This window comes from Nerophis lumbriciformis, linkage group LG33, assembly GCF_033978685.3.
Source record: "Nerophis lumbriciformis linkage group LG33, RoL_Nlum_v2.1, whole genome shotgun sequence".
In the NCBI taxonomy this organism is placed as follows: domain Eukaryota; kingdom Metazoa; phylum Chordata; class Actinopteri; order Syngnathiformes; family Syngnathidae; genus Nerophis; species Nerophis lumbriciformis.
Window position 1 is genome coordinate 19,377,050 of NC_084580.2, and position 22,951 is coordinate 19,400,000.

At 41.3% G+C, this 22,951-nt stretch overlaps 1 protein-coding gene across 1 annotated transcript in view; it reads left to right on the top strand.

Moving 5' to 3' along the window:
* mfsd8l2 (major facilitator superfamily domain containing 8-like 2) overlaps positions 1–22,951 on the top strand; it is a 75,436-nt gene that overhangs the window by 22,822 nt on the left and 29,663 nt on the right. The window contains exons 6-7 of the mRNA XM_061928814.1: positions 6,163–6,442; positions 16,977–17,050. Of these exons, the coding sequence (XP_061784798.1) occupies positions 6,163–6,442; positions 16,977–17,050 (354 nt within the window). The remainder of the gene's footprint in view (positions 1–6,162; positions 6,443–16,976; positions 17,051–22,951) is intronic.

A 22,951-nucleotide genomic window follows, 5' to 3' on the forward strand; every position in this document is an offset into this window, starting at 1 on the left:
GTGCGGAACAAACGTCCAATTTCTTGCCACTTTGGCATCTTTGGGCCACTGGTGCAACTTGAATCCGTCCCTGTTCGTGTTGTTACACCCTCCGACAACACACCGACGAGGCATGATGTCTCCAAGGTACGGAAAACAGTCGAAAAAAATGGAAAATAACAGAGCTGATTTGACTCGGTGTTTGAGAAAATGGCGGATTGCTTCCCGAGAGCGAATAATAGAAAGGCGTTTAATTCGCCAAAATTCACCCATTTAGAGTTCGGAAATCGGTTAAAAAAATTTCTGGTCTTTTTTCTGCAACATCAAGGTATATATTGACGCTTACATAGGTCTGGTGATAATGTTCCCCTTTAATTCATTGTTATTTTTGAGTAGTCACAGTGAAAAGATAAATAAAATCCCATTAAATATACTTGGGATCCAAAAGGTGCCCCATTCATAAAGTGATACATTTGTATTAGTTTTTTTTTTAAACTTTCAACACTTAAGTTACGAGATCAACTTCAGATATATCTGTCAATTTTACATTTGAACTATTATTTTGTTTGTTTTATGCTCTTTTGTCAAAGAAAACGTTGATGCTTTTGCATACTTGCCAACCCTCCCAAATTTTCCGGGAGACTCCCGAAATTCAGTGCCTCTCCCGAAAACCTCCCGGGACAAATATTCTCCCGAAAATCTCCCGATTTTCAGCCGGAACTAAAGGCCACGCCCCCTCCAGCTCCATGCGGACCTGAGTGAGGACAGCCTTTTTTCATGACGGGAGGACAACAGGGTGACAAGAACTAAATCATCCAGACTAGAGATAAATTGTATTATTATGTTTATCTTACCGAAAAACAAATATATTTATTAATTAAAAAAATAAAAATAAATACAAATACATTTTTACTATATTTTGCTAAAAACATCAAAATTAATTGTATTTTTATTTGTATTTTTTCTGACTCCTTATAACATCCAGCCATAGAATTATACATTAAAATAAACATATTTGAAATAATTAATTTTAAATGATCATAATTCATTTAAAATGACCATATTTAATTATTAAAATAATTGCTTGTTTATCAACAACTTTAGCATTTTATTCATTACATTTTGAAGCTCTCAGAAGCCAAGTTATGTTATATTCTTTAAGATTTATTTATGCAAGTTTGAAGTATCAATGATCGAAACACAGTTTTGTTTGCATATTTTCAGGATGTAGATATATATATATATATATATATACATATATATATATATATATATATATATATATATATATATATGTATATATATGTATATATATATATATATATATATATATATATATATATATATATATATATATATATATATATATATATATATATATATATATATATATATATATGTATGAAATACTTGACTTGGTGAATTCTAGCTGTCAATATACTCCTCCCCTCTTAACCACGCCCCCAACCACGCCCCGCTCCACCCCTGACCACGCCCCCCGCCCCCCACCTCCCGAAATCGGAGGTGCTTTTGTATGGCAACCACACAATATATGCAATATTTTCCACATAAAACATTTTAAAGTGAAATATTTGAAATAATTGGAGCCTTGAATAGGTCAATAATTCATTATAACATTTATTTTTTATTTATTTTTCTGAGCAATGGCAAAAAAAGAAAAATAAAGATAGACAAAAGAAAAGAAAACTTTTTCTAGTTACCGTATTTTCCGCACCATAAGGCGCCCTGGGTTATAAGCCGCGCCTTCAATGAACGGCATATTTTAAAACTTTGTCCACCTATAAGCCGCCCCGTGTTATAAGCCGCATCTAACTGCGCTAAAGGAATGTCAAAAAAACAGTCAGATAGGTCAGTCAAACTTTAATAATATATTAAAACCAGCGTGATGTGGGCGCGCATGGAGTCGTATATCAACATGGACGGAGCTGCTGAAAAAAGCCACCCGGCCTCTTCGCGTAAACTTAAACTTACCTTAACCACTCGCTCATCTTTTCTTCATCCATCCCTTCGAGTTAGCTTTTATGATGACGCCGGCTGGAAAGGTCTCTTTTGGCAAGGTCTTCCTTTTGAATATCACCATGGGTGGAAGTTTCTGGCCATTAGCATGGCAAGCTAGAACCACAGTGAAGGATGACTTCTCATTCCCTGTGGTGCGAATATTCACCGTACGTGCTCCCGTTGTATCCACAGTGCGGTTCACAGGAATATCAGTTGCTGTGAAATAGTAATCCGTGTGCGGATGGAGAGATTGCGTCTTTTCATGAACCGGATCCCTGTCGCTTAGTAGGAGCCATTTTGTGGTCTTTACAGATGTAAACACACAAAGGAAATGAAACGTACGGTGATATCCGCGCGCTTTTTCTTCTTCTACGCGGGCGGGTGGTTGCTTACAGTAGAAGAAGAAGCGCTTCCTGTTCTATGGGGGGCGGGTGCTTACCTTGGCGGTTGCTTGCGTAGAAGAAGAAGCGCTTCCTGTTCTACCGGGAAAAAAGATGGCGGCTGTTTACCGAAGTTGCGAGACCGAAACTTTATGAAAATGAATCTTAATATTTATCCATATATAAAGCGCACCGGGTTATAAGGCGCACTGTCAGCTTTTGAGAAAATTTGTGGTTTTTAGGTGCGCCTTACAGTGCGGAAAATACGGTAGATTTCACCTCATTCTACTTTTTTTTAATGTTTATTTTTTATTTTTGCAATAGCATTTCCAGAAATGTGTGGCGGGCCAGTAAACAATTAGCTGCGGGCCGCAAATGGCCCCCGGGCCGCACTTTGGACACCCCAAAAGTCTGTTTACAGCGGAGCCAATGGGAGGTCCTCTATTTCGCCCATAAAATCCAATAATAAACCATCCAAAAATTGCCAGAAATACCCCATTTACATTTTGTCACATGAACATTAACAAGTATTAGTGATATTGTTATTATAAGCGCTAACGCAGACGAACTATTTATAGTGGCGTCGCGATCATGAGCCTGTGTGCCAATGTTGACATGATCCCCTGTTTCCTTGCTCCTCAAACTTTACGGTAGATCACTAATCATGCCTCTCACCTAGATAGTAGAAGGACGAGGACGTATTCCGACAAGTCGGTACACTTTGACAGCCAGTTTAGAAACGGTTCTCGTCGTTCACTTAAAAGAGCCGTTGAAAGGACTTGACTTGTTCTACAACCGTAGTGATACAGTGAATTCGGTAAGTATTCACTCCTTTTCCACATTAAAATGGAACAAAATGATATTCTACACCCAACACTGTCATGACTTGGTCCTGGGGTTTAGTTTTTCTAGAAGGCAATGGAAAGTTGGCTCGGGCGAGACGGGAATGTAAGTACATGATTTGTTTAATATATCAAAAAAAAGGTACAAACGAAAAGCGCGCACAGTGGCGGAGAACAAACTATGAAACCAAAAGACTATAGCATTAATAAACTTACTTGGCTTGGACAAAAACAGCAGCATGAAGGATGGACATGAAAACAAGTGTCAGGAATGTACACAGCATAAATGTGAGATGTCGCCAGAACGACAAACTGAAAACAATGAACTTAAATACTATAGACATGATTAGTGAAAGCAGGTGCGTGACTCAAAACGTGAAACAGGTGCGTGACGTGACAGGTGAAAACTAATGGTTGCTATGGTGACAAAACAAAAGTGCACAAAAAGTCCAAAAACAAAACCGAACATGACTAAAACAAAACATGATCACACAGACATGACAAACACCCCATAATGACGATGTAAAACGTTGTTTTTTTTATTTCTTGCAAATGTATTGAAAAATTAAAAAAATCACATGTACATAAGTATTCACATCCTTTGCTCAATACTTTGTTGATACATCTTTGGCAGCTATTTCTCCCTCAAGTCTTTTAAACAGCTTGGAACACCTATCTTTTGGGCAGTTTCCATTCCTCTTTGCCCATTTCTCTTTGCAGCACCTCTCAAGCTCCGTCAAGTTGGATGGGAAGGTGTTGGGTTTTCATCCAGGATGTCTCTGTACATTGCTGCATTCATATTTCCCTCTATCCTGACTAGTCTCCCAGTCCCTGCCGCTGAAAAACTGCTGCCACACCCATTTTTCCACTGTTGGGATGGTATTTGGCCTCGGTTTCCTCCAAACATGCAGAAAATGTTTTTAAAAAAAACAAACTTTTCACATTGTCATTATGAGGCGGAGAATTGTGAGGACAAAAATGTATTTATTCCATTTTGGGAATAAGGCTGTAACAAAACAACACATGGACAAGCAAGAACATCCAGACGCTGCAATACATACAGAATAGTGCTGCTAGGATCCTGACTAGAGTGCGGAAATACGACCACATCACACCAATTCTCAAATCCCTTCACTGGCTTCCTGTTCCACTCAGGATTGAATACAAAGTCTCCCTACTAACCCACCAGTGCCTCCATGGAAATGCCCCCCTCTACCTCAAAGAACTACTCACCCCCCAAATCCTCCACACGACACCTCCGCTCCGGACAGGCTAACCTCCTCCGACCTCCGAGGACAAAGCTACGAACTATGCGAGACTGAAATGCTCTCCCTGACCACCTGAGGGCACCACAGACTGTGGATGCTTTTAAAAAAGGCTTAAAAACCCTTCTTTAAAAAAAACAAACAAAAAAAAAAAAACTTTTTATAGATATATGCATACTAGTTCTAGCTAGTCCGAGTCCATGGTTCTCGCCCGGAAAAGGGTGGAGTGCCATCTCCGGGTTGGGGAGGAGATCTTGCCCCAAGTGGAGGAGTTCAAGTACCTCGGAGTCTTGTTCACGAGTGAGGGAAGAGTGGATCGTGAGATCGACAGGCGGATCGGTGCGGCGTCTTCAGTAATGCGGACGCTGTATCGATCCGTTGTGGTGAAGAAGGAGCTGAGCCGGAAGGCAAAGCTCTCGATTTACCGGTCGATCTACGTTCCCGTCCTCACCTACGGTCATGAGCTTTGGGTTATGACCGAAAGGACAAGATCACGGGTACAAGCGGCCGAAATGAGTTTCCTCCGCCGGGTGGCGGGGCTCTCCCTTAGAGATAGGGTGAGAAGCTCTGTCATCCGGGGGGAGCTCAAAGTAAAGCTCCTCCACATGGAGAGGAGCCAGATGAGGTGGTTCGGGCATCTGGTCAGGATGCCACCCGAACGCCTCCCTAGGGAGGTGTTTCGGGCACGTCCGACCGGTAGGAGGCCACGGGGAAGACCCAGGACACGTTGGGAAGACTATGTGTCCCGGCTGGCCTGGGAACGCCTCGGGATCCCCCGGGAGGAGCTGGACGAAGTGGCTGGGGAGAGGGAAGTCTGGGCTTCCCTGCTTAGGCTGCTGCCCCCGCGACCCGACCTCGGATAAGCGGAAGAATATGGATAGATGGATGGATGGATAGTTCTAGCTATTAGGCTGTTCTATTTTTTTTAATTTTTTTATTATTTTTTTATTTTATTTATTTATTTTTTTCAATACACTGTAGCACTTTGAGGTTGTTTGCTCAATGGAAAGTGCTTTTTACAAATAAAATCTATTATTATTAAAAGAGTGAATATTTTCGGATTCACTGTAACTACAATGGCGGAGGCGTGCACGTTTTCAGAACTTATGCAGATCCCAAATTCCGATCAGCAGGCACCAGAAGGTAAGAAAAGTTGGTTTTGCATACCGTCGGAGGCAGATATTTACATATATCCGTATTTAAGTGTTACTTCTTTTCATTTCATTTTCATATTACAAAACAGCTAGTGTTTTTCTTCCAAATGTGGTCTTTTGGTTGTCTGCAAAACTGGGTGCTTAACCTTGAAGTGAGGAATGTTGGAGAGAGAGATAATAAGCATGTGTTTTGGCTAGCGAGACATGACTGCCAGGGCGGGGGGGAGGAAGAGAGACTTAAGAGGAGAGGGGGTTGGGTCAAGGGGGCGCGAGTGAATGTTCTATGCTGGACTGGTCTCAATGTATATATGCAAAGCTTTGCAAATATATTACAAAATACCTATTCTGTCTCTGGTGCTTTTTCAACTCAGCTTCAAGTGTCGTAAAGAGCTTGGGAGCGACTTGGGACTTGAATTCCCTGGGAGGAACAACTGGTCCAATTCGCATTGTATATTGTTGAATGAGAGCGTGTTGGAAATTGATGCGTACTATATAAATTAAGCATCATTTGTCTTTTCCCCAGATCTTCATGTGTGTGTTGTGGGCGCTGCAGCAGTCGGTGGTCCTGGCTATGTACTGGGACGTGGCGGCTATCGGCGCCACCGAGGGGGAAGTGCTGATGGTGGACCTGCAGGACGAAGGTGAAGACGTGGCCCTGATGGGGTCCGACGACGAGCAGGTGCACACCTACAGAGCCGTCGCCTCCCACCAACCGGAGACCCCCACTCCCAGCTCGTCTGAAACGAGACGCGAGGGCTCCTCGGCTGATCCCGAGCCCTTCAAAAACTTCAGCGCCAGCAAAGGTGAGCAAGCAAGTTTTTTTTTTTTTTTTTTTTTTTACTGGCATGATTATCAGCCTTTCTTTCAGGAAGGAAAACTATTGATTTCTTCCTGCACACACACACACACACACACACGTCCAGAGGTGGGTAGTAACGCGCTACATTTACTCCGTCACATCTACTTGAGTAACTTTTGGGATAAATTGTACTTCTAAGAGTAGTTTTAATGCAACATACTTTTACTTTTACTTAAGTATATTTATAGAGAAGGAACGCTACTTTTACTCCGCTACTTTTATCTACATTCAGCTCGCTACTCGCTACTAATTTTGATCGATCTGTTAATGCACGCTTTGTTCGTTTTGGTCTGTCAGACAGACCTTCAAAGTGCCTGCCTTACTGGTGACGTTTCACTTCGTTCCACCAATCAGATGCAGTCACTGGTGACGTTGGACCAATCAAACAGAGCCAGGTGGTCACATGACCTGACTTAAACAAGTTGAAAAACTTATTCGGGTGTTACCATTTAGTGGTCAATTGTACGGAATATGTACTGTACTGTGCAATCTAATAATAAAAGTTCCAATCAATCAATCAAAAGTGTGAAGGAAAAAATATACTTTTTTATTTCAACCGCACGAGGACGTTCCTGTCTTCACAATAAAAGTGCCGCTCCATCGCGCCCGCGCTTTCAAAACAAGAGTCTCCGAAAGCCAGCGCAAACAAGCTAGCTGACGCCAATATATTTCTTGTAAAGTGTATAAAAACGAATATGGAAGCTGGACAAATAAGATGCCAAAAACCCACCACTTTCATGTGGTATTAGACAGAAAGGAGGAACTTTTCTTCTCCTCCATTTGAAAACGTGGACGTTATCATCACGACTGTCTGATTACAATCAACGCAAGTCATCAGAATCAGGTAATACACCAACTTATATTCTTGTCTTCATGAAAGAAAGGAATCTATATGTGTTAAACATGCATGTATATTCATTAAAACACCTTTAACATGTAAACAAAAACAGCAAAATAAATACATATAAATTATATACTGTATATATCAATGTATATGTATGTATGTATGTATGTATGTATATATATATATATATATATATATATATATATATATATATATATATATATATATATATATATATATATATGTATGTGTGGGGAAAAAAAATCACAAGACTATTTCATCTCTACAGGCCTGTTTCATGAGGGGGGTACCCTCAATCGTCAGGAGATTTTAATGGGAGCATTCGCATACCATGGTTTATATAGGGCACAGAGTGGGTGGGTACAGGCTGGCCTAGGGGCGTGGTGATTGGCTCATGTGTTACCTAGGAGATGTTTCCGTCTATGGCGGCATGTTGTTACAATTTCGCTGCGCTTGTTGAGGGATGACAGGTCTGGACGGTAGATAATAAACAGTTTCTCTTTCAAGCATAGGTTGCATCTTTTATTACCACTATTGTAAGGTGTGCTGGATGCAAGAATTTGCCATGTTATTGAATATTCAACATTATTGTCTTTGAGGTCCCAAATGTGTTTGCTGAGTTCTGTGGTATTTCGCAGGTTTTTGTTCCTGAAAGAAGCCTTGTGGTTGTTCCATCTGGTTTTGAATTCACCCTCGGTTAATCCTACATATGTGTCGGATGTGTTAATGTCCTTGCGTATTACCTTAGATTGGTAGACAACTGATGTTTGTAAGCATCCCCCGTTGAGGGGGCAATCAGGTTTCTTTCGACAGTTACATGCTTTGTTGGTTTTGGAGTCGTTCTGACTGGGGGTCGACGGCTCATTTGCAATTGTTTTGTTGTGGTTTGAGATGATTTGTCGTATATTGTTCATGCAGCTGTAGCTCAATTTGATGTTGTTCTTGTTGAATACTTTTCTTAGGTTGTTGTCTTTGGGAAAGTGTTTGTCAATCAGGTTGAGGAATTTGTGTCCAATGTTCGTTGAGACGTTTTTGCTGTATGGGGGGTTGTACCAGATGATGCCGTTTCGTTTTCTGTTCTTTTTTGGCTGGTTTCCTGGCGTGGGTTCATAGGTGAGGGTGAAATTGTATCCGCTTTCATCAAGGGCTTTTTGGTACGGGGGGGTTGCTTGGTCAAATTCAGCTTTGCTAGATGACAGCATCGATAGCCTTTTATTGATTCCGGTAGGTATTCTTTTCGTGGTGGTGGGTGGGTGGTTGCTGTCATGGTGCACGTATTGGAGTGTTGTGTTGGGTTTCGTGAATGGTTGGTAGCTGTTATTTCTCAGGTTGAAAGTGACGTCAAGGAAGTTGACGGTTTGCTTGTTGGCTTCGATCGTGATCCGTAGGCCGTTCTCTTTGAAAATTTGGCATATGCGCTTCTTGGTATTCTCGCTGCTCCTTGGCGAGGCGCGACACACTGCCAGTCCGTCATCACGGTAAATACCAAGGTTCAGATTGAGGCTAGCGAGCTGGGAGAGGAGGAAACTCCCAACGAGTTCACACGTTTCTGCTCCGTCAAAACTTCCCATAGTGACGTCAAATGTTGCATTGTTCTTTTTTTGCCATGGTGTACTGTTGTGGATGAGAATGGAGTTTTTTGCGTGGATGATGATGTTTCTTTCGTTGCCTGTGATTGAGTATATATATATATATATATATATATATATGATATGAGTGTGTATGTTACTCATCAGTTACTCAGTACTTGAGTAGTTTTTTCACAACATACTTTTTACTTTTACTCAAGTAAATATTTGGGTGACTACTCCTTACTTTTACTTGAGTAATAAATCTCTACTACCCACTACGCCATGCCGGGGCGGCATGGCGTAGTGGGTAGAGCAACCGTGCCAGAAACCTGAGGGTTGCAGGTTCGCTCCCCGCCTCTTACCATCCAAAAATCACTGCCGTTGTGTCCTTGGGCGGGACACTTCACCCTTTTCCCCCGGTGCCACTCACACCGGTGAATTGAATGATGAATGACAGGTGGTGGTCGGAGGGGCCGTTTCCGTCAGTCTACCCCAGGGCAGCTGTGGCTATGAAAGTAGCTTACCACCACCAGGTGTGAATGAATGATGGGTTCTACATGTAAAGCGACTTTGGGTACTTAGAAAAGCGCTATATAAATCCCAGTTATTATTATTAAAGTAACAGTACTCTTACTTGAGTACAATTTCTGGCTACTCTACCCACCTCTGCACACGTCTATTGTGCTTGTTGAATTGTGTAAGGCGGGTGAGATCACATTCCCATTGTATTGACTTTACCCCCGTGTTGCTCCCCCCCCCCCCCCCCTTCACATTGTATGATGACATATGTCAGTTTGCATGTAAACACAGCTGAAAGACCTCTATTGATTAACCAGTCCACGCTGTGAAGTTGTGTACGCGTGCACGCGTCAGACCTTGGTATCGATTCTCTCACTCTGTGAAAATGTGGCAGAGGAATGGTCAGATGGACAACAGCCTGCTGTGATGGGTTGCGGATGAAATGGAGAAGGAATCGGTGATGTGGTCAACCTTCCTCTCATCGATTTGTTCCCGTGCTGAGAAAAAGTTTACAGCTGGGGAATGAATATCTGCAGTAAAACAAGGGAAAGTGAGCATGTCTAGCAACCCGACTCCTCTTGGTTATTCATCTCTTTTTTTTTTTCAATGTTTTAATTTTGCCGTGTATACCGCTTTTTTCATACAAAAGGCGCACCGGGTTATAGTGGTCATATTATGATTTTTTTTTCGACAAACCCCGTTTCCATATGAGTTGGGAAATTGTGTTAGATGTAAATATAAACGGAATACAATGATTTGCAAATCCCTTTCAACCCATATTCAGTTGAATGCACTACAAAGACAACATATAAACTTTATTTGTTTTTCTCGCAAATAATAATTATCTTACAATTTCATGGCTGCGACATGTTCACCACTGTGTTACATGGCCTTTCCTTTTAACAACACTCTGTAAACGTTTGGGAACTGAGGAGACACATTTTTTAAGCTTCCCGTCCTTGCTTGATGTACAGCTAAAGTTGTTCAACAGTCCGGGGGGCTACGTTGTGCTATTTTAGGCTTCATAATGCGCCACACATTTCCAATGGGAGACAGGTCTGGACTACAGGCAGGCCAGTCTAGTACCCGCACTCTTTCACTACGTGGCTTGGCATTGTCTTGCTGAAATAAGCAGGGGCGTCCATGGTAACGTTGCTTGGATGGCAACATATGTTGCTCCAAAACCTGTATGTACCTTTCAGCATTAATGGCGCCTTCACAGATGTGTAAGTTACCCATGTCTTGGGCACTAATACACCCCCATACCATCACAGATGCTGGATTTTCAACTTTGCGCCTACAACAATCCGGATGGTTCTTTTCCTCTTTGGTCCGGAGGACACTACGTCCACAGTTTCCAAAAACAATTTGAAATGTGGACTTGTCAGACCACAAAACATTTTTCCACTTTGTATCAGTCCATCTTAGATGAGCTCAGGCCCAGCGAAGCCGACGGCGTTTCTGGGTGTTGTTGATAAACGGTTTTCGCCTTGCATAGGAGAGTTTTAACTTGCACTTACAGATGTAGTGACCAACTGTAGTTACTGACAGTGGGTTTTTGAAGTGTTTCTGAGCCCATGTGGTGATATCCTTTACACACTGATGTCGCTTTTTGATGCAGTACAGCCTGAGGGATCGAAGATCACGGGCTTAGCTGCTTACGTGCAGTGATTTCTCCAGATTCTCTGAACCCTTTGAGTCCCTTTGGGAGTCCTTATGCAATGGGACATAAGGACCTATTGAATTTGTAAGGTTTTATTCTTTATTCTTTATTCTTCCGCCGCCACATTAAACTGTAATTTGACCCACTTAACATGCTTCAAAACTCACCATATTTGACCCACACATCAGGACCTGCGAAAATTGCCTTTTTAAAAAAAAAAAACGAACCACAAAACTCAAAATTGCGCTCTAGCGCCCCCTAGAAAGTAAAAAAAACTAGACTGCCTGTAACTCCCACTAGAAAGGTCGGAGAGACATGAAACAAAAACCTCTATGTAGGTCTGACTTAGACCTACATTTCATAATGGTACATTCTCGGGCTAAAATCAACAGGAAGTTGGCAATTCCCCCTTCAAGACAAAAAAGTACTAAAAACAGTCACTTTTGCCTCTTTGAGCTGTAATTTGACCCCCTTAACATGCTTCAAAACTCACCAAACTGAACGCACACATCAGGACTGGCAAAAATTGTGATCTAATAAAAAAAAAACCTAACCCCAAATCTCAAAATTGTGCTCTAGCGCAATTTTTTAATAAAACGCACAAAAAACTGCTCCTCGGATGAAAAACTGACAAAACTGCCTGTAACTCCCACTGGGAAGGTCGGAGAGACATGGAACAAAAACCTGTATGTAGGTCTGACTTAGACCTACATTTCATAAATTGACAACCCCCAGCAAAAATCAACAGGAAGTTTGCTATTCCCCCTTCAAAACAACATTTTTGTAAAAACCGGTCACCTTTCTTCAAAATCTATCTCCTCTGAGCGCGTTTGTCGTTTCGGCTTCAAACTAACACAGGAGAGAGATTAAACCCTTGTGTATAAAATAACAGAACAGCGTTTTAATACCTGCTCCGGTTTTGATTTTATGACCCTTCAAAGACCCGCTGCGCTGCTGTTTTTTTAAGATGGCTGCTTAAAAGCAGGAAGCACCAGCGTGCCTACACAATGCAGACAAGGTAGGTACACTAGACAAAAGTCTTGGGACACTTATGACTACCACCGGACAAAACGATTGGGACACTTAGGACGACAACTGGACAAAAGTATTGGGACACTTGGGACTACAACTTGACAAAAGTATTGGGAAACTTGGGACTAAAACTTGACAAAAGTTTTGGGCCACTTGGGACTAAAACTTGACAAAAGTATTGGGACACTTGACTACAACTTGACATAAATATTGGGACACTTCGGATTACCACTGGACAAAAGTATTGGGACACTTAGGACTAAAACTTGACAAAAGTATTGGGCCACTTGGGACTAAAACTTGACAAAAGTATTGGGACACATAGAACTACCACTGGACAAAAGTATTGGGACACTTAGGACTAAAACTGGACAAATGTTTTGGGACACTTAGGACTAAAACTGGACAAAAGTATTGGGACACTTAGGATCAAAACTTGACAAATGTATTGGGACACTTAGGACTACAACTTGACAAAAGTATTGGGACACTTACTACTAAAACTGGACAAAAGTATTGGGACACTTAGGACTAGCACCTGCCAAATATGCGGGCCCGACCAATGCTGCTTGCAGCTTTAATTTGACTTGTTTTGGAAAGTCACGACAAGCCAAATTGTCTTGTTCTATTGGCAGATCATTTTGCTTAGTTCAAATAAAATACCCCTAATTTTTGTATTTTTTTAGTCTTGTTTATGAACCATGACTTTTTGCAGTGTCGGGCCAATTTAGTGTTGCCAATCAACCTATCCCCAGGTGCATGTTTTTGGCGGTGGGAGGAAGCCGGAGTACCCACGCCATACTTGCCAACCCTCCCGAATTTTCCGGGAGACTCCCGAAATTCAGCGCCTCTCCCGAAAACCTCCCGGGACAAATATTCTCCCGAAAATCTCCCGATTTTACGCCGGAGCTGGAGGCCACGCCCCCTCCAGCTCCATGCGGACCTGAGTGAGGACAGCCTTTTTTCACAACGGGAGGAAAACAGGGTGACAAGAACTAAATCATCCAGACAAGAGATAAATTGTATTATGTTTATCTTACCTAAAAATAAATATATTTATTAATTAAAAAAAAACATTTTTACTATATTTTGCTAAAAACATCAAAATGTATTGTATTTTTATTTGTATTTTTCTGACTCCTTATTACATCCAGGCATTAGAATTATACATTAAAATATACTAGTGATGGGTTGATGAGGCGTCATGAAGCGTTTCGACACATTGCAAAACTGTATTGATACTGTGTCGATACTGTGTCACTAAATACTGACATCTGCTGGACATTAAAAATCCCTACAGGCAACCTATGGACCGACTCAACTGACACTGATTTTATGACCTAGTACAGTGGTTCTCAAATGGGGGTACGCGTACCCCTGGGGGTACTTGAAGGTATGCCAGGTGGTACGTGAGATTTTTAAAAAATATTCTAAAAATAGCAACAATTCAAAAATCCTTTATAAATATATTTATTGAATAATACTTCAACAAAATATGAATGTAAGTTCATAAACTGAGTGAAGCACAAGCTCAGGTTTGTCACTAAAATGTATGTCAAAAAGAACTGTGAAAAGAAATGCAACAATGCAATATTCAGTGTTGACAGCTAGATTTTTTGTGGACATGTTCCATAAATATTGATGTTAAAGATTTATTTTTTTTGTGAAGAAATGTTTAGAATTAAGTTCATGAATCCAGATGGCTCTCTATTACAATCCCCAAAGAGGGCACTTTAAGTTGATGATTACTTCTATGTGTAGATATATTTATTTATAATTGAATCACTTGTTTATTTTTCAACAAGTTTTTAGTTATTTTTATATCTTTTTTTCCAAATAGTTCAAGAAAGACCACTACAAATGAGCAATATTTTGCACTGTTATACAATTTAATAAATCAGAAACTGATGACATAGTGCTGTATTTTTTTTTCAACCAAAAATGCTTTGCTCTGATTAGGGGCTACTTGAATTAAAAAAAATTCACAGGGGGTACATTGCTGAAAAAAGGTTGAGAACCACTGCCCTAGTATATACAATAATATAAACCAAGTCATTGTATTTCATTTAGGATTATTTCATAACTTCATTTAGATAAAAATATATTTTTTGTCTTTTTTAGATACAGTCAATAAATAATGTGAACATGTACCGTATTTTCCGCACTATAAGGCGCACCGGATTATTAGCCGCACCTTCTATGAATTACATATTTCATAATTTTGTCCACCAATAAGCCGCCCCGGACTATAAGCCGCACCTACGCTGCGCTAAAGTGAATGTCAAAAAAACGCTGCGCTAAAGTGAATGTCAAAAAAACAGTCAGATAGTTCAGTCAAACTTTAATAATATATTGAAAACCAGCGTTCTAACAACTCTGTCCCAAAATGTACGCAAATGTGCAATCACAAACATAGTAAAATTCAAAATGGTGTAGAGCAATAGTAACATAATGTTGCTCGAACATTAATGTCACAACACACAAAATAAACATAGCGCTCACCTTCTGAAGTTATTCTTCATTCGTAAATCCTTCGAATTCTTCGTCTTCGGTGTCCGAATTGAAAAGTTGCGCAAGCGTGGTATCCAAAATGGCCGGTTCCGTCTCGTAGAAGTCATCGGGAGTCAGTGTCGCTGTTGTTCTGTGAATCCTGCCTTCCGGAAAGCTCGGACCACATTTGTGACCGAAATATCTGCCCAAGCATTTACGATCCACTGGCAAATGTTGGCGTATGTCGTCCGAGGCTGTCTGCCCGTCTTAGTGAAGGTGTGTTCGCCTTCGGAGCTGTGTGAAAAAAGCCACCCGGCCTCTTCGCGTAAACTTCCCTTAACCACTCGCTCATCTTTTCTTCATCCATCCATCCCTTCGAGTTAGCTTTTATGATGACGCCGGCTGGAAAGGTCTCTTTTGGCAAGGTCTTCCTTTTGAATATCACCATGAGTGGAAGTTAGCATGGCAAGCTAGAACCACAGTGAAGGATGACTTCTCATTCCCTGTGGTGCGAATATTCACCGTACGTGCTCCCGTTCCACAGTGCGGTTCAGTTGCTGTGAAATACGGTAGTAATCCGTGTGCGGATGGAGAGATTGCGTCTTTTTATGAACCGGATCGTTTAGTAGGAGCCATTTTGTGGTCTTTACAGATGTAAACAGGAAATTAAACGTACGGTGATATCCGCGCGTTTTTTCTTCTTCTTCCGGGGGCGGGTGAAGCGCTTCCTGTTCTATGGGGGCGGGTGAAGCGCTTCCTGTTCTATGGGGGCGGGTGCTTTCCTTGGCGGTTGCTTGCGTAGAAGAAGAAGCGCTTCCTGTTCTACCGGGAAAAAAGATGGCGGCTGTTTACCGAAGTTGCGAGATCGAAACTTTATGAAAATGAATCGTAATAAAGCGCACCGGGTTATAAGGCGCACTGTTAGCTTTTGAGAAAATTTGTGGTTTTTAGGTGCGCCTTATAGTGCGGAAAATACGGTATCATAACATGGAAATCTAAGAGAACGTGTTGTGGATGAGGATGCTTGTGGACCTGGAAATTATTATTATTATTTTTTTTTTACACATTTTTATTTTAAAAAACCCCCAGTTTTTCCAATGTATTCAATTTTAGACGCTTTCTCTTCTTAGTTATTATTTCTCCGGCTGTAGAAAAGACCCGCTCACAGGGCACAGAGGAGGCGTCAGTGCGACACAGTTCGCGTATCGGTCACGTGACCAAAACAGCTCATGATCGGTCACGTGACTTTCTAAAAGCGGTACGCGCACCGACACAGGGTTTTGCTCTATGAGCTTGACGCATGCGCCGATGCATCGGTGTTGCCGGACCCATCACTAGTATACTTAAAATAATTAATTTTAAATTATCATAATAATTCATTTAAAATGACCATATTTAATTATTAAAATAATTGCTTGTTTATCAACAACTTTAGCATTTTATTCATTACATTTTGAAGCTCTCAGAAACCAAGTTATGTTATATTCCTTAAGATTTATTTATGCAAGTTTGAAGTATCAATTATCTAAACACAGTTTTGTTTGCATATTTCAGGATGTAGATGTATATGTATATGTATATATGTATGATATACTTGACTTGGTGAATTCTAGCTGTCAATATACTCCTCCCCTCTTAACCACGCCCCCACCTCCCGAAATCGGAGGTCTCAAGGTTGGCAAGTATGACCCACGCAGTCACGGGGAGAACATGCAAACTCCACACAGAAAGATCCCGAGCCTGGGATTGAACACAGGGACTACTCAGGACCTTCGTATTGTGAGGCAACATGCACTCCAATGAAGTTTTAAAATCCATGTTCCACTATACCTTTTTGTGCTTTTAAATAAAACCAGCCCCTTCTGCCAAGCGACCGCCTCAAAATGGGAACCATTTGAATACAAAGCTTAGACCACACAGTGCAATATCAAGCACTTCCCTTCAGCCATCTGGCCAACGTATCCAAATTTAGCAGCAAGCACAGCTCAGTTTTCACTCCTCTCCAAGTCCCTTTTTTTTTTTTTTTTTTTTTTTTTTCCAACATTCCCTACTGGAATAGATCACAATTTGGAAATGATAAGAATACACTTTGTTCTTTATTGCAGTTTGGATTTGAGCAAAATAAGCAGGCCATTTATCTCCCAGCCAAGTTGTGCACTGCCTGCCCAAGTTTTCTTTTCTCTTTAGAGCGCTTTTTCCTGGGCATAAATCGCCAGTTTAAGCTTTCAATTTAATGGTAGCACTTCAGCTGATTTTATGATTTTTTTTTTTTTTTTTTTTTTTTACTTCCCTCTTTGGTTTGCTCAGTGCCGCTCTCTCTTTGTCTTCCACCCTGTAGAGTTCCTGAGGGAGGAGGTGATTGTTCTCCTCACCGCTCAGTTCATCACTCTCTTCAATCAGACTGCGCTGGAGGTGAGAGCTGCCATCAGCCGGAATTTCCTAGAAGTCCTCACGTCACACTCAGAGCCTCAACCCGGCCCACCCGCCGAAAAAAAAAGTACTTTGTAAAACTGATCAAGTGATAATGCGGAGCAAATTCAGAGTGCGGGGAAAAAAAAAGTTCATACATGTATCTTTACTAGGGATGATGTTTGATAAGAAATTATCGAGTTCGAGCCCGTTATCGGATAGTCGAACCTCGGATTCAGGAGGAACAGTGCGGTTTTCGTCCTGGTCGTGGAACTGTGGACCAGCTCTATACTCTCGGCAGGGTCCTTGAGGGTGCATGGGAGTTTGCCCAACCAGTCTACATGTGCTTTGTGGACTTGGAGAAGGCATTCGACCGTGTACCCCGGGAAGTCCTGTGGGGAGTGCTCAGAGAGTATGGGGTAACGGACTGTCTGATTGTGGCAGTTCGCTCCCTGTATGATCAGTGCCAGAGCTTGGTCCGCATTGCCGGCAGTAAGTCGGACACGTTTCCAGTGAGGGTTGGACTCCGCCAAGGCTGCCCTTTGTCACCGATTCTATTCATAACTTTTATGGACAGAATTTCTAGGCGCAGTCAGGGCGTTGAGGGGATCTGGTTTGGTGGCTGCAGGATTAGGTCTCTGCTATTTGCAGATGATGTGGTCCTGATGGCTTCCTCCGGCCAAGATCTTCAGCTCTCACTGGACCGGTTCGCAGCCGAGTGTGAAGCGACTGGGATGGGAATCAGCACCTCCAAGTCCGAGTCCATGGTTCTCTCCCGGAAAAGGGTGGAGTGCCATCTCCGGGTTGGGGAGGAGATCTTGCCCCAAGTGGAGGAGTTCAAGTACCTCGGAGTCTTGTTCACGAGTGGGGGAAGAGTGGATCGTGAGATCGACAGGCGGATCGGTGCGGCGTCTTCAGTAATGCGGACGCTGTATCGATCCGTTGTGGTGAAGAAGGAGCTGAGCCGGAAGGCAAAGCTCTCGATTTACCGGTCGATCTACGTTCCCATCCTCACCTATGGTCATGAGCTTTGGGTCATGACCGAAAGGACAAGATCACGGGTACAAGCGGCCGAAATGAGTTTCCTCCGCCGAGTGGCGGGGCTCTCCCTTAGAGATAGGGTGAGAAGCTCTGTCATTCGGGGGGAGCTCAAAGTAAAGCCGCTGCTCCTCCACATGGAGAGGAGCCAGATGAGGTGGTTCGGGCATCTGGTCAGGATGCCACCCGAACGCCTCCCTAGGAAGGTGTTTCGGGCACGTCCGACCGGTAGGAGGCCACGGGGAAGACCCAGGACACGCTGGGAAGACTATCTGGCTGGCCTGGGAACGCCTCGGGATCCCCCGGGAGGAGCTGGACGAAGTGGCTGGGGAGAGGGAAGTCTGGGCTTCCCTGCTTAAGCTGCTGCCCCCGCGACCCGACCTCGGATAAGCGGAAGAAGATGGATGGATGGATGGAGCCCATTATCGGATCCTCTTATCGAACCGATTCCTTATCGATTCTCTTATCGAATCCAGATAGGTTGTTGTATATGGAAAAAAACACAATATTTGGTTAAAAGGGGAACATTATCACCAGACCTATGTAAGTGTCAATATATACCTTGATGTTGCAGAAAAAAGACCATATATTTTTTTAACCGATTTCCGAACTCTAAATGGGTGAATTTTGGCGAATTAAACGCCTTTCTATTATTCGCTCTCGGAGCGATGACGCATACCTGCCAACTACTCCGGTTTTCCCGTAATTAGTACGGTTTTCATCAACCTATTCCGGGTTACGGTTGCAGTGATAAAAAATACGGTTTTTCATTAATTTAAAAAAAAAAAAAAAAAAATGTAAGTTTTATTCACGAAATCGCGTAACAACAATGACAATCGACACTGCTTCCCGTAACTTCCTATCGAGCCATTCCGAATGCCATGCGCGAGGCTATTTATAGCACCGCTGCCAAGCACGAGGCACCTGTTGCCCATTGTTTCCAAACGAGCGAACGATCATGGAATCAGCCGGAGAAAAATCGCAAACGAGTCTTAAACCGAAAAGAAAACTGCAGTCATTCCGTGAAGAATATTCAAAAGCCTATCCGGGAATAATTATCCATTCCAAAAAGGGTGAAAACTACGCGAATTGCACCTTGTGCAGACAAGATTTTTCGATCGGACACGGAGGAATTAGCGATGTAAAAGACCACGTTGGGACAAAAAAACAAATACCATATCATTTTTTGCAGTATGATCAATCTGATAGAATACATTTGGATTTTAGCCACAAAAAGGTAATGACACCTATGTTATCTATTGGAATTGTTTAGTACTGTTATACCGTTAAAAGTGTTTATACTATTTATGCTTTCAAGTCCAAGTTGAAGAAATCTTGTTAAATGTTGACAGCATAACTACCAAAATACAGAAGTATGTCCTTAATATTTTTGCAGTGCTATTTCTGTTGAAAAGTTAAAATGATTACATTAGAGATGTGATGTGCCACTTTTCAAGTGTCTGATGGCTTAAATTAATTTTCATTAATTTTTCATATTTTGAATTCTTTTGAAAGGCTTACAAAAAAACTACATTTGAATTGTAATTCCATGCTATTGACAGGACTATTAATTTTAATGAAGTTAGCTTACCATGTTTACAGTATAATAATTGTGATAAAAATGTGAATTTTAGGCACAGAATATTTTTTACAATTGAACAAGGTAGTAGATTATACAAGCTTGGACAGAAAGTTAATAATGACACCAATTTTTTTTTAAATGGAATTGTTTAGTACTGTTTTACCATTTGTTTACTGTAAAAAGTGTTTATACTGTTTATACTTTCAATTAACAAATTGAAGTCTTGTGAAAGGTTGACAGGATAACTGGCATTAACTGTCAAAATAATTTCAAACTATTGAAGTTAGCTTACAGAATAAACATGTCAATCAACCCATATGATTTTTGCTGTAATATTTTTGTTTTGAAAAGTCACTGTGACTGATAGAAAAGTGATGGTTTTAGCAACATTTTAACCTGGCTACTAGGTTTTTCTGATTTCAAAAGTTGGCAGGTATGATGACGTCACAACGTGGCGTCACATCGGGAAGCAATCCGCCATTTTCTCAAACACCGAGTCAAATCAGCTCTGTTATTTTCCGTTTTTTTTCGACTGTTTTCCGTACCTTGGAGACATCATGCCTCGTCGGTGTGTTGTCGGAGGGTGTAACAACACGAACAGGGACGGATTCAAGTTGCACCAGTGGCCCAAAGATGCGAAAGTGGCAAGAAATTGGACGTTTGTTCCGCACACTTTACCGACGAAAGCTATGCTACGACAGAGATGGCAAGAATGTGTGGATATCCTGCGACACTCAAAGCAGATGCATTTCCAACGGTAAAGTCAAAGAAATCTGCCGCCAGACCCCCATTGAATCTGCCGGAGTGTGTGAGCAATTCAGGGACAAAGGACCTCGGTAGCACGGCAAGCAATGGCGGCAGTTTGTTCCCGCATACGAGCGAGCTAAACCCCCTATCGACCCTAGCTTCCCTGGCCTGCTGACATCAACTCCAAAACTGGACAGATCAGCTTTCAGGAAAAGAGCGCGGATGAGGGTATGTCTACAGAATATATTAATTGATGAAAATTGGGCTGTCTGCACTCTCAAAGTGCATGTTGTTGCCAAATGTATTTCATATGCTGTAAACCTAGTTCATAGTTGTTAGTTTCCTTTAATGCCAAACAAACACATACCAATCGTTGGTTAGAAGGCGATCGCCGAATTCGTCCTCGCTTTCTCCCGTGTCGCTGGCTGTCGTGTCGTTTTCGTCGGTTTCGCTTGCATACGGTTCAAACCGATATGGCTCAATAGCTTCAGTTTCTTCTTCAATTTCGTTTTCGCTACCTGCCTTCACACTACAACCATCCGTTTCAATACATTCGTAATCTGTTGAATCGCTTAAGCCGCTGAAATCCGAGTCTGAATCCGAGCTAATGTCGCTATAACTTGCTGTTCTTTCCGCCATGTTTTGTTTGTGTTGGCTTCACTATGTGACGTCACAGGAAAATGGACGGGTGTATATAACGATGGTTAAAATCAGGCACTTTGAAGCTTTTTTTAGGGATATTGCGTGATGGGTAAAATTTAAAAAAAAAACTTCGAAAAATATAATAAGCCACTGGGAACTGATTTTTAAAGGTTTTATCAATTCAGAAATTGTGATAATGTTCCCCTTTAACAAAAGCTCACTTTTATTTTATAAGAAAAAAATAAAATAAAGTAAAACAATAAATATTGACTGTTACCCCCCTAAAAAAAAAAAATATTGACTGTTGTTACCCAAAGTATAATAAGTGGGATTTTTCAGAAAAACAAATATATACAGTAACACAAAAACAACCTGTCTCTGTGATCACTATAGGTGTATAAATAATAATATAGTGTTAAAAACAATCAGTCCCATGGGCACAAAACTGAAAATAATACAGCTCTCCAAAAAGTGCACTTCTGCTGCTATTGGAACATACTAACTACACACACAGGCAGACAGCTAACAAACAATCCAAGATGTCTAATAAAGTTCCAAAGCAGATTAATCCATTTAGGCTCTTTATTGTTGTTGATCTTGCTTTTGTCTTTTTTTTTTTTTTAAACTGAAATACACACAATGACAAATGTATAAGCTATGTCAGGGGTCGGCAAACCATAATGTTGAAAGAGCTATATAGGACCAAAAATACAAAAACAAATCTGTCTGGAGCGGCAAATAAATTAAAAGCCATATTACATACAGATAGTGTGTCATGAGATATACATTGAATTGAGATGACTTAAAGGAAACTAAATGACCTCAAATATACCTACAGATGAGGCATAATGATGCAATATGTACATATAGCTAGCCTAAATAACATGTTAGCATCGATTAGCATGCAGTCATGCAGTGACCAAATATGTCTGATTAGCACTCCACACAAGTCAATAACATCAACAAAACTCACCCTTGTGCATTCATGCACAACGTTAAAAGTTTGGCGGACAAAATGAGACAGAAAAAGAAGTGGCATAAAACACGTCCTAGAAAGTCGGAGAAAGTTATACATGTAAACAAACTACGGTGAGTTCAAGGACCGCCAAAATTAGTAGGACAAAACGGCGCTCGCCAAATACTGGAATCAGTGAAGCATGTTTAATATAAACAGTGTGCTTTGTAACAATTAGGGAGGTTTGTGTCATGTTTGTCCTTCTACAGAAACCATATTCAAACAAAAAAAATATTTTTTCCCCCTCATCTTTTTCCATTTTTCATACATTTTTGAAGTTTACTGTTAGCATGAAAACGTTAGCATGCTAGCAAGCTAATATTAGCATGCTAACTTTTTTTTTTCTGTTTTTTCACTTTTTTCTCTACTTCCGTAGCCATACACCTTACAGTCGTGTTACTTGATATGTGAGACATGCTAACTGTTAGCACACATGCTAAGTGTTACATTTTATTGTAAGCATGCTAATGTTTTAGGCTAGCTCTATAGCTCATTATGTACACTTGCACCTAAAACTCACAGATTCGGACACTCGGCACCGTCTTAAAAGTACGGTGGCTTCCGACGACCCCCCGGCCAGAGGTCCAGGGCACAGATTGCAGCCCCATCAAAATTTCCGCGGGAATTTTCTAGTTCTTACTATAATACTATAATTTGAAAAACGTCCATATGCACCATAAAATAAAATTCAGAATTATACCTATTTGTATACATTACAAAGCACAAGCTAACTGATGCTAACGTTAGCTTGCTAGCATGCTAACATAAGCTGCATTTGCTTCGGTTTACTCCAGAGTCAAAACACTTGGTACGTGACATTTGTTTACTGTTAGCATGAAAACGTTAGCATGCTAGAAAGCTAATATTAGCATGCTAATAT